This window comes from Diadema antillarum, unplaced genomic scaffold (assembly GCF_040938485.1).
Source record: "Diadema antillarum isolate AM-2024a unplaced genomic scaffold, OU_Dant_1.0 seq00001096_RagTag, whole genome shotgun sequence".
Lineage (NCBI taxonomy): Eukaryota > Metazoa > Echinodermata > Echinoidea > Diadematoida > Diadematidae > Diadema > Diadema antillarum.
Genome location: NW_027271913.1, coordinates 1025667 through 1040858, shown reverse-complemented (window position 1 = coordinate 1040858; position 15192 = coordinate 1025667). Strand labels below are relative to the sequence as shown.

Genomic DNA, 15192 nt, shown 5'->3' with positions numbered 1-15192 from the left:
AAGGAGGCTTGGAACCACACCATATTAGATTATACATACCAGTGCATGAAGCAGGAGTGCAGGCGGTCAAAACGTCACTGTTGGGTTGTGGGTCGAAAGTGAAGTCGGGATTCGATGACAGGTTCTTGGAGAGTTCAACGCAGATTCCAGCGAGATCAGAACAAAGAAGGCTTTCCAGATTAAGGTCGACTTCCACAAATGGGATATTAGAAGTTTCACCGGCAGTAATACCAGTCGAAGCTTGGGTAGGGGTTAGCGACGCTGTCACTCGATTAAAAACTGAGCCGCCTGTAACGTTGCTGTCGCTGGTGTATGCCACTAATGTCCAGAGGTTGGATCCAGCTAAGTTTCCGCCGCCAGCACTCGAATCCATTTCAAAGTTGAATGTCACTGTGTGCGAAGGCGATCTTTCAACCAGAGGAGTGCCGTCAAAAACATCTAGCCTTGTTGCTGTCACCTCAACACCTGCAATGAGAGATAAAGCATAGTGAAAGCTCTCAACAAATTGTTTGAAATGTAGTGCTGTTCATTTACAATCATATCTTAATAGATTGACAGTGACGGCATAATGGACTTTCCTAACAACGACTTACCTCTGCACCTCAATGGCTGACAGTCCCTTCGAGCAGCAACGCTACCAGTTAGAAGATAGTCTGGGATAGCTGCTGGATTTTTCGTGACTTCCACACACACGTATTGGATCTGGCTGCAGGTGACAGTCGAATCGAGATCCCACCGGACTCCCAGGTTGTTAAACATGGAGTCAACACCCGCTAAGAGAGGTGTGTTAATGTGAGAAGCCGTAAGAGCCACAACTCTCTCGAGGGCCCGGGCACCATTGCCATTGGCATTGTCACTGCCGTAGACAGTAAATGTCCACAAGTCTGACCCGCTGACGCTCCCCCCAAGAGAATCTGATGACAGGGTGACATCCAAAGTGACCGGCTGGTTGTTGACCCCTTCCCGGATATCACCAGACGCGACGGTGGCGGCAGTGTTCGTTATTTCGACACCTGCAAATGCGATTTCGAAAGACCAACATCAGATTTCGGTGGATGCTGAAAGGACTGGACATTCTTCCACCCATTCTCTGTCATAATGGTAGAAGATGCTGGCCATTCATTATATTACTTCGATGATTTTATCCCTTTAGATTTAGACACTATTTGTCAAGAGGGTATAAAGAATGTGTATACATGTAATACCATGTTTTCTAACCTGAGAGCAAGAGCAAATACCTATGATTAGCTAAATGAAAAAAAAAAAGAGAAGGACACTTTCATTGACTTGTAATAGTGTGTTCTATTATGACTTTTTAACGACTTTCAAAATATCTAATCAGTCGAACCTAAGAGCTTAGTACATCATTGTCTGGTAGTGCACATAGTATGATTTTCTATTGAGCGCAAGTATACTGAGAGAGCACCAACTGGTGTGATGCATTCAGTTAGCATCTCACCTCTACATGTTACTTCAAAACAGTCAACTAGATTTTCCGGAGCGCTGTCCAACAGGAACGAAGGCATCGGATCCCTTCCTTGAGAAACGCGTACACAGATGTAGCGAAACTCAGAGCAGGTTGGTCCAGAAGTCAGATTCAAGGTGTAGACGATTTGTGTTATCTGAGTGGGATTCCCAGACACGATATCAACTCCAGCCTGATCAGAGGTGAGTGAGAGAACTGTTTCAGCCAGAGGTTGGCTGCCATTCGCGTAGTTACTTGTGAATGCGGTGACCTGCCACAGATCGTCACCGCTGACACTTCCTCCATTTGCATCTGATTCGAGAGTGATTTCGAGATTGACATCTTGCTCCCTGCCTTCCAACACCTCTCCGGGAGTGGTCTGGAGAGTCGTGCTGGTAATTTCGACACCTGGTTTGTGATAAAAGCAAATATTACATAATGAATCATTCTTTATATATATATGTAACTATATATATATATATATATATATATATATATATGTATATATATATATATATATATATATGACCATGCATCACAAAACGAACAAAAAGTCGCACCCCTTGATTTTACGTAAGGGCTTAAAAAAGGTGAAATTGGTCAACCGAGTCAATCTTGAGTTGTTCATATTTTCTGAAAGAGCTATTCTTCTTCTATATTATTCTGTAATTTGGGTTCATGACATGAATGGAAAAGTGTGTTTCCAGCAGAATTTCTACAACCCTTTTTTGGAGGAGAGTAGAATGATCAGGTATGTTTTAAAGGCCCGTTTTCATTTATTTAAATCCTTTTCACACTTTTCACTTTCAAGTCTAATAGCTTTTGAAAGGATAATGCTACTGCTTTGAAAGTTGGCATTAATCAAGGACAGAATGTGTTCAAAGAACATGATTGATTTCAGTTTAATCTGATAATCTCTTCATTGTTGTTGCTCCGATAGTTTCCATCCTGTGTTTTGTCCCTTTCATCGCACAGCTAGCACAGTCTGGCAAAGATTAACCGCTTGAATAGACGCTGTACTTGAGAGCCTCTTTTCTCAGTTCACACTTTTCCAGAATGTGTACCTTCTTTCCAGTATTTAGATAGGTGAGGGGAGTCCATTTGAATTAAGTTTATACATCATTTTAAAGCTTAGAGTCTGCTCTTTTAGAATCTGCTCTTAACTAAAAATCCATGTCTGGCGACTTTTTGTTTGTTTTGTGGTGTAGGGTCACACATGTGATATATATTATATATATATATATATATATATATATATATTGTAACATTGTCAGATTCGGGTACGTCACAGGTTGCTAACACAATCAACACTCCTTCTGTTGGTTAATGGTATTTTTCCTCGATTGACTTAAATGATGTACGTAAACTCACCTCTGCACACTATTGGCTGACAAGCGGTCAGGGCGTCAGCATCGCCTTCCAATAGAAAGTCTACACTGGAGCTCGGGTGCTTGGTCACTTGGACACAGAAGTAATCGAACTCGGCGCACCGTGGACCATCTGATAAGTCCCATTCGAAGTCGATTTGGGCAAGGACCGCATCTGCGCCAGCATCGATAGCCGTGCTGCCCTGGATCGCATCTAACGTGACATTTACGGGATCCACGCGAGCACCTGCCCCGTTAGGATCCAGACTGCCGAAGGCTGTCACAAGCCACAGGTTATCTCCGCTCACACTTCCTCCAGGAAGACTAGACAGCGTTATATCAAATACGACGGTCTGGCTTTCTCCTTCTTGGATATCTCCTGAATTAACTGCCACCACGGTGTCACCGATTATCACGCCTATGAAACAAGTAGAAATGGAGATGAAATAAATGTTCAGTGAAGAGTCCGTATCTTACATGGCAAACCAATTTATCAACTTTGGGGGTCAATGGCATTCGTAACGACAATCGTTACCACGAAGAATAATTTCATCCTGTCTACCCATTGAAGTACTTGTTTTAAATCCATATTCCCCACAACGATTCTCATGGACGTCATTTATGTAATTTGCCATGAGTTTGTTGATTATTATTGTGCGTGTGTGTGTGTGTGTGTGTGCGTGTGTAGTTTGAGGGACGCAAATATTTTAGACAGTACAATAACTTTGACTGTTGTTACATGTTAGATGTCGATTGTACGCATTAACGGCAAGTGAAAATGACGTAATGAGATAACGTGACAGAACGAGGAAATAAGGGAAATATTTCTTTCTTAAGAAAGAAAATCTCAGCATCGATTCCTGCTACATCGTCAACAAAAGTATGTGATACTACGCATACTTATTTTCCTCATTTTTAGCAAATTTCTTGGTATGCTGGTCTTGGGCACGCATTTATTCAAAGAACACGTTTTAGCTCTAAACTTATACTAGCACTCGATAGTTTGATGTTAATATTCATATTTTGTCGAGGATTTTGTTTTTCATTCACTTGCCTAGTTTTATTGCTTGATCATACCAAATCTCTTCTAGTCCCATTAGTCTTGATATTCAATGAGCGCCATTATTTATAAACAGCAGGGGTTCAATAGTACAAGTACAATACTACTCAGCGAAGTAATATAAAATACTTATCTTGTCTGGAAATATCGAGGCAATGACCGAGGCAAAGACGATGGATTTACAAAACTTATCTTTAATAGGGAATCTCTGAGATGAACAGGATCATGCCCTGGCTTAGATCTCACGAGGGTAGCCAGAAGGTTTCATTTGCAGATCATAGAAAGGTGCTCATGGCAAAATATATTTTGATCATATTACGGACTTGGAAGCAAAATAAGAGGAGAGGAGTTCCGTATGAAGGCCTTTAAAGGAAAATACCCTAAATATGCAATGATACCAATCTGCAAAAGTCAGCACTGTGATAACTTACCTGTGCATGACACAGCTTCACATGTCAAAAGGACGGAATCATCAGGAATGGCGGTAAGATCAAAGTTGGGATTAGCACCATCACCCTTCAGAAGCTCAACGCAGAAGTAGCTGAAGGCAGAACATGGAGGTCCATTTTGCAGATCGAGCACAGGCATAAGACCTGATATAACCGTTTGTTGACCAGCAGTGAGTGCTGCATTGGCCTGGACTGAGCTCAGCATAATTGGTCGCAAACCAATGCGGTTGGTGCCGCTCGAATCGTCACTGAGGAAAAACGTGACATTCCAAAGGTCGGTTCCGCTTACACTTCCACCATCACCGTCACTGTCGATTTCCAGATCGAATTCGATAGTTTGAGATGTCCCTTCCAAAACTGTAACGGGCACGGAGATGTCCAACGAGGTGCCCGTTACCTCTGGACCTGTAACATATCAAGGGGGGGGGGGGGCGGAAAAGTATACATAAGCACTACAAAATACAATGTCCTGGAACATGACCGTTTTATTAGCCCTCTCAAAATCACCATGATTACAAGCATTGTGTACTACCTTTACACTACTACTGCTACTACTGCTACTACTACTACTAATAATATGTGATGGACGCATCAGAGATCTAATGTAGAGATTCATTTTGAAATGGATTTATTTTCCCTTCGTTAAGTGATCTCCGACACGTTTTATCTCTTCCTTGGCCATCTACCATGGCACACCTCTTTCACAGTATGGTAAACCCCACTTTCCTTCGATTTCTCCTAATTAGTTTTCCCCGGTAACGGTTTTTTTTTTTTTTTTGCATCCATCCTCGTGAGGAATTTACATGTAAGTCATGGATAGTTATTCACCCTCTGTTGAGATCTTTTGTTGAGCCTCTTGAATATTCAGACCCTCTCTTGATTTATTTGCATATCATGATTAATACTTACTGAATGTCAATTGCTTGGACAAGAACTGCACAATCAAATTGCTGGAAGAACAATTTGCCAGCAGATTTCATCCAAGCAAGACCTGTGTCAGCTGTGTCACAAATACTGAGTTGGAAACTGCCTCTAGTGATAAATGTGGGCGACCACGGAGCCCTATAGGCCGACTAGTATAATTATAATGCCGTACCTAATATCTCTGTCTATTTAGCTGTGGATTTCTTCAGTTTTCTTCCATCTCTGTCTATTATTAGTGTTTGCATGTTTCTATCTTTAGTATTTTCATTTGGCTATTTCGTGCCCAATATCTCAAACAATACAATCAGTTTAGTTCAGCACAATGTAAGTGTGACTTTAAACGACAAAAGGTAGCAACCACTGAATAAGATGCTCTCTATATAGACTCAACTTGACGGTGTATATTATCAGGCGTCATGATTAAACTCTGCTGAGATGAAGTTGTCTGTACTGACGTCATCTTTCTATAACATACATGACTTAACAAGACAGCGAGAATTCTGAGCAACCATATGTTTTGATAATATTTTGGTGGATTTTTTTTATTTTTCCCTTCATGTGTGTGTATGTGTGTGTATGTGTGTGTGTGTGTGTGTGTTTATAACCTCAATATCTTTGAAATGCGCACCCTCGATGTGCGTTCTTCTTTCCTGACATGATGTGTTTGTGACAATTAATACCAAAACCTCTTCAAGTTCAGATACTGACTGTTGAGGACGTGAGAGATTGAAAGCTAATAGGATTTTATTCCTACCTCGGCAAGTGACTGGTGCGCATGTTCTGAGCACGCTCGAGTCTGGAAAGCTTGTTAACAGGAAATCGGGGTTAGCCATGCTGCCCTTTGCCACCTCGACGCACATGAAGCTGACTTGTGAACACAACGGACCGTTTGTCAAGTCCCAGTCCAGCACGATACCGGCGATCGTTGCAGTGTCAACGCCTGCCACAATGGGAACAGAAGCTTGCTCCTGTGTGATAAGGATTGGCTGCTGCAGATAGCGTACACCGCTGTCATCTGAAGCGTCCGAGAGCCATGCGGTGATTTCCCACAGGTTTTCGCCTGCAACGCTTCCTCCCGATGGGTTGGAAATCAAAGACACGTCAAAACTCATCGGAATCGGTGAGACTCCCTCACGAAGATACCCATCTTGGATGACGAGATTGGTATCTGTAATTTCCACACCTGGACAGAAAGACGAAGAGAAAGGAGACGAACCATAAGGAACACTTGTGATAGCAAAATGAATAATAGATTGGTAAATGAAGAAATAAAGAGATGAATAACATATTATATATTATATATAATATGTAATATATTATATACTATTTATATGTGTGTGTGTGTGTGTGCGCGCACGCACGCACAATTATAATTACGTTTTTGCCTTCACTGATGTTGCACATCTGAAAATCTTTTTTAATGCATGGCACGTTGATGTGCTGTATGAGCATGGTGCCTCACTGGATTCCTCGAATATACTTGATAATGATTACAAAATAATCTGATGTGAGTCTTCTTATTCATCCAGTCGATGTACAAGATTGTGGGCCCTTTCATCAACGGGAGCGTCATTCGCCCGAAGAATTTACTTGATAACTGGCGAAGCGTCGCAACAAGTGAGTTTATTTCCAGTTTCTTTATTCAAATATTAATCGATATTATAGAATTAGGAGAATGGAAATAAAAAGTACGTTTACTTTTACCAAATTATAACTCGACTTTTAAAAAAATAGATGTCACTTATTACGTCAATATTTTACATGAGTTGGTAAAAGACTAAACGAACTTTCTTTTAATTAGAGTAAACATGATGATAAGATTGTTGATCGAGAGGATTATCACCGAGTGGGTATTTGACGAATTGAAGTAGACAGTAGAGAACATTTCTACGACTGTTTCTAGATTTTAAAGAAGAGTGGCATCAACCGAAAAGTGTTTTACATGGATAGTGAAAAATATACAATTGTGGTTGTTGTTTTGTTGTTATTGTTGCTGCTGGGTGGTTTTTTTTTTTCATACCTCCACAGGGTGCAGGTGTGCAACCTGTCAGAACGTCGTCGTTGGGGACGCCCGCCAAAGTGAAGGCGGGGTTGGAATTGATATTTCTCTCAACCTCGATACACATGTATCGGAATTGAGCACAGGTCACATCTCCGCTTAAAGTGAAATTGATAAGGATATTTTGAAGAGTAGTCACTGTCCCGGCTATCACACCAGCATCAGACGCAACTTGTGGGAGATCCACGGGAGTTTCCAGGTACCTTAGCCCTGTTCCATTACTGGTATCGCTGCCAAATGCTGTCACATACCAGAGGTCTGTCCCGGACAAATCACCACCTAAGCTGTTCGTTGACAGGGCCACAGTGACGCTGATGGCAGATGTCAGTCCTTCCAACAACTCTCCGCCGCTGATTGCTGGGGTGACCATCGTAATTTCAACACCTGGAAAGTATTCAATATTCAGTACGAGGTATTATATTCTCTAGAAGACATTATCCTGGCAGATACTTAATTTTGAAATATCATACATCTTACCTTGATATCATGTATTATCTAATTTTGTTATATTTGATGTATATTTCATGGAGAAATATGAACATGAATTGAAAATGAAATGGAAATTAAATTTGAAATACTTCGTCGAGCCTGACTAAATTGCTGGAGTTTTCAAACGTGGTATTGCTTTATACAAAACCAATAAAATGTCACGAAGGTTTTTCAAATGTGTTTTTGACAATCATTGTATTTTTTTATTTTGTTCGTTTAATATTTGTCTGAAAAAACCGTATCATCTAAATCTGTTATCTGAATTTTGTTTCAAGAATAAATTCCTGTAAGACTGGTTCCGGCTTTCTGTGTTTTCGACTAATGAGGAATTTTGCCAGGCACGAAGACCTTTCAAAATGTTTTTAAACAAGAGGTCAGCATTTTGATACTGTTTGATAATCACGAATTGAATGTTCTAAACAAAAACAACACGTTTGAGGATTTATTGATACCCAAGATATTCATGGCTGTTGCTTTTGTCAAATGTCAAAATTCGATTTTGAGTTACGGATCTTGTCTTGTGATTTCTTGTTGCTTTTGCAATGCGACGTCTCAAATTGGCCTGTTGCTTAGCCAAGTTACATTCGTCGTTGTAGAATGGTTTCTGTGTGTATGCTGTGTTTGTCTTCCTGTTACTCTGCCCTGGAACACTAGGGCAAGACTTACTTCTGCAAGTGACTTGTTGACAGGCTAGGAGATCGTTGTTACTGGCAGCACCGCTGAGCAAGAAGTCTGGATTGGCTTCAGGCCCTTTAGAAACTCGCACACAGAGGTAGTCAAACTCAGAGCAAGGGGGGCCATTCGTGATATCAAGGGGTATGCTGATCCCGGCAATCGTGCTTGGTGTTCCAGCGATAACCGCTGTACTCCCCTGCACACTGGTCAAAGTGGCGTTAGGAAGGTTGAAAACGTTGTCTACCCCATCAGAGTCTGAGCTGAGGAATGCAGCTACATGCCATAACTCGGACCCACTGACACTGCCGCCGTCAGGGTTCGTGTTCAGAGTGACATCGAAAGCTACAGGCTCTGAAGAACCTTCTCTGACATCCCCAGAGGTCATCACTAGCTCTGTACCGGTTACTTCAACTCCTGCAACACAGAAAGGCGCATATCATGAGAGCGGTTTACTTGGTAAGTCTCACTTCACATTACTGTATGCGGTATTGTGTTAGATGGATGCACTTCGCGCATCGCCATACCTTAGTTTTCAAGGATTTGATTTCGCTTTTTGCACACTTTCTTAGACAATAAATCAAGCCAAAAGTAATATAACGTACGTAGGCCTACATACCTCTGCAGACAACCTGCTGACATCTTATAAGCGAAGAGCTTGTCGTTCCGGTTAGTAAGAAATCGATCGATGGGTTTGCACCCCTGGAAACCTCAATACAGAAGTAGTTAAACTGGGAGCACGTTAGTCCGTCTCGAAGATTGATATCCAAGGCAAGGTTTGAAATGGTTGCAGGAGAACCGGCTGATACACTGGTACTTCCTTGGGACGGACTTAGAGTGACGTTGGAGCTGGCGAGTCGGCCGCCACTTCCGTCAGCAGTCTGGCTTAGAAATGAAGTGACCTGCCACAAGCCGGAACCACTGACACTTCCGCCAGAATCCACAGATATAAGATCGACATCAAAGGTCACAGTTTGTGATTCGCCTTCTCTAAGGTCTCCAGAGCTCACCTGGACATTTGTTGAACTGATCTCGACACCTGGAAGTAATAAAATAGAGCTTTGTTCTTCCCAGGTCACGCATAGACATTTTTAAAAGAACTTCTTTATACATAAAGAGCATTGGAGCAATGCAATTCCCTACCACTTGCGCTAGAGTCAGTATTAACTGTAAAATTGTTTCAACCATCACTCTGAAAATCGTGCATGCAATATCTATTTAAAGGCGATTTCATTGATTAACTTGTACTGACCAGTCACATTCCGTTGATACTTTTATTGGTAAGATTAAATATAGTCTTCAATTATTATTTGTAATACTGGGTCTAGTAAATACATGTCTTCAATTTTTTTTGTCACTGACTTATGCTGTTATTTTGTGTTATTTCTTAAAGTAGAAACAAATATTGAAAGAAAGATATTATTCAGAGATCTACTGCTACAACAAATATTGTACCTCATATTTGAAACTCTCTTTTAGACCGCGATAAGTAGGGCTATCCACCAATGTTTTTGGTGCCATTGGATATTCTTTATTGATTTGGCTTGATTTCATATTGAAATAAAAAAATCGATAACAATGTTATCTCGCCAGAATATCTTAGTATATCATGACCAAACTACACTTTCAACCTTGTGCGTGAGTGTGTGTTTGCGTCTTTGCTTAAACAGTTGAAGTTGGCGTTGGAAAGCATGACGACTTGTCATTGTCCATTTCTTAAAGAGTGCATATTATATATATAATATATTTACCTCTGCAAGATATTGGAGTACAGGTGGTGAGCACGTCATCGGAAGGATCTCCGAAGAGTTCAAAATCTGGAGAAGCACTTGCGCCCTTCTGCACCTCAACACAAAAATGGCTGAGCTGTGAGCACGTAGGTCCGTCTGCAAGCTGCCAAGTGACTGCCAATGCTGGAATGGTGGCCATGTTTCCGGCTGCGAGGGTCGTTGCAGCTTGCAGAGCAGTAAGCATGACATTAGTTTCTTCGAGACGCTCACCGGCGCCAAGAGAGTCCGAGCTGACAAAGGCTATAATCCTCCACAGGCCACTGCCAATGGCAGTACTACCATCTGCGTTAGAGGTGAGGCGCACGAGAAATTCGACGTCTTGGGGCGATACCTTCGCGGAGTGCATCAGAATCCACTTCTACCTCAACGTTGGTGATTTCAACAGCTATAAATCAAGACACGTAGATAAAGATGTGGAAAGTAACTACGAGTAGTGCAGAAAAACTTCAACCCCTTTGAAGCACTCGTTAATATAAATGTACACGATACAACATAATCAAAAGGTTCAGGTGATATTTTTTACAGGTTCAGGTCATTCTGTTCGGTATTTATGCTCGTCTACGGCTATACAATCTATGAAAATACAGTATAAAAGATACAGTTTTGCACATGAACTCCTCTCACCTCTACAAATCACTGGCACGCATGTCACAAACACATCGGGAGGGCCGGACAAACTGAAATCGGGTGAGGCCGAACTGCCTTTCGACACTTCCACGCAGATATATCTGTTCATCGGTGTATCTGCACAGATGGCACCAACAGTGTCCATGTCCAATTCAAAAGACAATCCCTGAATAGTGGACTGAACTCCTGCGGCGATACCAACACTTCCTTGAACATTGCTGAGGGTGACGTTAGTTTCCCCTATTCTGCCGCCTGAACCATTCATAAACCTGTTTCCAAAGGCCGTGACCCTCCATAGATTGCTGCCCTCTACGTTTCCCCCCTCTGCGTCTGAATCTAGAGCCACATCAAATGTAACCGTCTGCGTTGTCATTCCCGTCGTCAGATCTCCAGATTGAATGTTGACATCAATGTTTGTTATCTCCACACCTGCCATGAGAAACGTACAACATCATAAAGATATGATGTCTTTCTTAAGGATGTAATGTCTTTCTTTATGCACTCATGAATTGAAATTAAACATTTGAGACTTATTCCTTCATTTTGTAAATATAGCCTCTGAAACAAATTGGAGGAAAATAGGGAAAATCAGTACAGAATTAATTGGACGGTGTATGGTTTTTTATAGTGACTGGCACTTTTCTGGCATTTTGATCGTAATTCATCCGTCTTTGTTTTCCCCCAAATGATTTATAAATATCACATTCAGCAAAGAATACGTTCAAATGCGTTCTGTATGAATTGCAATCGTGTGAGAGTACTTCTGAAAAACTTGAAATTGTCATGATTGTGGGAGTGAAGTCTGAAGTCTGTGAACAATCTAATAAGTTAGAAATGCCAAAAAGTCTAGAAAAGTTTGTTTCAGGCAGGATAAAAGAAACTAAAATCAGATTAAACTCGTATCTCTCACTTCCTTGAAGTTGACATAATTTTGAAAGAAACATATTCTTACCGATGTATTTACTTCGCAAACAGAGTGAACTCTCCCTTTCCTAAGAGCAAGGATATGTATAGCTCAGGGATGATTGTTGTTTGGTAACGCTGTACATCACAACCTTTTGACTTTAAATGACCAATAACTTTGGGAAAAATACACATTTCTGATTTTTCTTATTATTAAAAGGAAATAAATACGAAGCCGTTTAAAACGTGAACAGCTTACCTCTGCAAGTGATCGTGGTGCATCCAAGGAGGGAACCAGTAATCTCATAGTCCGGTGACGGACTTTCACCCTTGCTCAGACGGGCACAGAAATACTGAAGCTCAGAACAAGTGATGCCAGCACCGACATTGATTGTACCGGACTGTAGTACGGACAGAACAGTAGGCGAAGGGGGTTGCCATAGAGCTGTTTCCTGTTCCCCTGAAAGGGTCACTAGAAGCTCTTGACCAGTGACTTGAGTTCCTTCCATATTTGGGCTGAGAAACACATACACACGCCAGAGGCCTGATGTTCCATCACCACCCACCGAGTACGTTGCCAGGGATGATGGCGTTATGGTGAGGTTAAAGGTCACAGACTGGATTTCCGTGCCGCCATACACAAGTTCGTTGGCGCCAAATGATGGAACAGTGGACAAGACGATAACCACACCTGCGGACAGAAGCCAGCGTGATTGGCCATGGAGAAAAAAAAAGATAATTAGAGATGAAGAGATGTCGCTTCTTTATGGATTATAACTTTTGTTCCTCGCCAGTAATACCTACAGCATGTATACTAAAAAATTAATATGCATCGGGCTATAATGATCTTTAAAGCAAATAAAGCGTTGTATCATATCCTATATGCAGGAGCAATTAATTTCCTATACTCTTTACTCATATATATATATATATATATATACACATACACACACATATTCATATATACTTACACATACACACACATAGTATATATAAATTTATATTATTATATATATATATATATCGCTATTGTTAATGGGTTGTTATCAACGAGAGAGTCAACGTGGAGTTTGAGGAAAAGAAAATAATAAAGTGTTAAATGTATTAAAGGGTTATGAGCAAGGAGAAGGTTATAAGAAAGAAAAAAGATGTGTTTAAGAATAGGAGGGCAAGGTAGATAGATAGAGAGAGAGAGAGAGACAGAGAGGAAAAGATAATGATTTAGTAAGAGGGAAAGAGGAGGAAAAAAAAACAGACGAATGAGACAAAATTGACTTATTAAGGTAGAAATGTATGCTCCATAATCAAATATTGCATATTTTAATTTCTTTGTGTGTCAAAAATGTATTCTTTCGTCAATCCGTTCGTGATTATGTAACTATTGTTGAGTGTGTCTTTTATTATGCACGATGTATTTACATGTTTTTCTGTACTGCCCTTTGTCTTTGCCTTGTGTTTTCTGTTAATCCAGGAAGCAACCTAGGCCCTTCATGTCACATTGTTTATTTTTATACTATTCAAAGAATGTTGAACAGCAAATATATGTATATATATATATATATATATATATATATATATATTACATATATGGCTATGTTACTATCATCAATTTTTAATAATCATACTTGCCTACTTCACAGTTGAATCCGGTAAAACTTGGAGTGCAAGTACAGTTGTAGTAATCTTCAAAGTCATTACATGTTCCACCATTTTGGCATGGGTCACTTCGGCATTCGTCTGTGTCTGTAGATAGAGAAGATTAAGAGTTGTAGTCGTATTACAACAGCTCTTCCCAAATAGAGAATCAGACACGTCTCTGAATAAGCTTCCCTCCTTATCTTGATTGGTACAAACAATACAATTTCCGGAATACTTCAACGAAACTAGTGGTATCTTTTTTTAAGCCAACATGACCCATTGTTGGTTACTGCTTTCATTACAGAAAGAAAGTGAAATATAACACGCTGAAATAGTGTTTTGTTTGTTCATTTGCCGTTGTATTTTGTGCACGTGTGGCTCTTTATCATAACGACATAATTTGTCGATGCGAGCGCTGGGATATAGGGATCATTAACTCTTTGGCTCAGTATATGAACCCATTTTAGAGTATGGTGTATTTTGAGAAAAATGTAACAAAACTAAAAACTTCTTTGATCATATCTTATCTCTCTCACTCATTCTTTCATTTGATTTTGTATTTTGGAAATTTTAAAGATATATTTGATTTAGTTCGGACCTTCCGAACCTTTTACGACATCTTTATAAGTGGTTCTTATGCGGGTAGTTTCACTTCATCATCACATCACTATTTTCAATTAATTTGAACGTTGGTTTATGATACTGTAGTCATATCATCAATAATACCGTCAAGTCGTCAAATCTATATATTTCTATGGCAATTGATGAAAAAAACAAACTAATGGAATAAGCAGCAGTAAAGGAGACTTCAAAGCAGTGAAAATAAGGAGGACCCAACACATATTATGATTATGTTCGCCCTTTTCTACAAGATTACGAAATCCCACAGATTTTGTATACAATTATCTAAAGCAAATTTTTCACGCAAGATATTGGTCGCTGTTCGTATATGACACTGTTGATGTTGCTACCTGTTTTCGTAAACACATAGAACAATACATTCCATTATATACAGAAAAATATTTCTAATTTATACCGAATACGACATTAACACAACTATCGATATTCCTTACGATCATGCCAGAAAACAAACAAGCAACAAACGAACAAACTTACCAACACCACAATTGGGTCCCTCGTATCCCTGTAAACACACACAAGTGTAATCCCTGAGCAGGTCTACGCAAGTCGCTCCATTCTGACAAGGCTGTGATGCGCAGTCATCTCCATCTGTGAGGGATAATGTGTATTATATCACCTGATGTCTCTAACTTTTCATCCAAATTTTGTCATTCTGTACTACTTGCAATCAAAGAATACTACAAAGTACGCGGGTTGCACGTTTCTGATGGCCAGTTTACGATGTGAGTGTCAGAAAAGGCTCTTCAGTGGGTTTACACCATGTTGCTTTTACACAAGAGAAATAAGGTAGGATCCTGTGTATGTGTGTGTGTGTGTGTGTGTGTGCGTGTGTGTGTGTGTGTGTGCGTGTGTGTTTGTCCCCCTCTCCAACATCGGATATCCATTTTATGTCTACTCGTTTGTTTTAGTTTTGGTTGAGATGGGACTTCTTTTTTGTAAGATTATTACATGGGAATCTAACAAAACAAAAAACAGCATATATTTCTTACAGAAATTCAAAGCATTTTGATCAACATCGATTTTGAAATGGCTGAGATATCCAAAACAATTATTGGTCTCAATAACAGGCGAGAATAACCTTAGATTAAGGAGCACAACCAAAACTCT

At 40.3% G+C, this 15192-nt stretch overlaps 1 protein-coding gene across 1 annotated transcript in view; it reads right to left on the bottom strand.

The window, feature by feature from the left end:
* The window catches only part of LOC139743542 (uncharacterized), a 75591-nt gene that overhangs the window by 47157 nt on the left and 13242 nt on the right, over positions 1 to 15192 (bottom strand). Inside the window, exons 5-18 of the mRNA XM_071654021.1 lie at positions 14560 to 14673; positions 13435 to 13548; positions 12065 to 12496; positions 10900 to 11331; positions 10237 to 10593; positions 9105 to 9524; positions 8480 to 8902; positions 7286 to 7708; positions 6020 to 6448; positions 4324 to 4746; positions 2837 to 3250; positions 1460 to 1873; positions 594 to 1013; positions 40 to 465 (exon numbers count right to left, since the gene is read on the bottom strand). Of these exons, the coding sequence (XP_071510122.1) occupies positions 40 to 465; positions 594 to 1013; positions 1460 to 1873; positions 2837 to 3250; positions 4324 to 4746; positions 6020 to 6448; positions 7286 to 7708; positions 8480 to 8902; positions 9105 to 9524; positions 10237 to 10593; positions 10900 to 11331; positions 12065 to 12496; positions 13435 to 13548; positions 14560 to 14673 (5241 nt within the window). The remainder of the gene's footprint in view (positions 1 to 39; positions 466 to 593; positions 1014 to 1459; positions 1874 to 2836; positions 3251 to 4323; positions 4747 to 6019; positions 6449 to 7285; positions 7709 to 8479; positions 8903 to 9104; positions 9525 to 10236; positions 10594 to 10899; positions 11332 to 12064; positions 12497 to 13434; positions 13549 to 14559; positions 14674 to 15192) is intronic.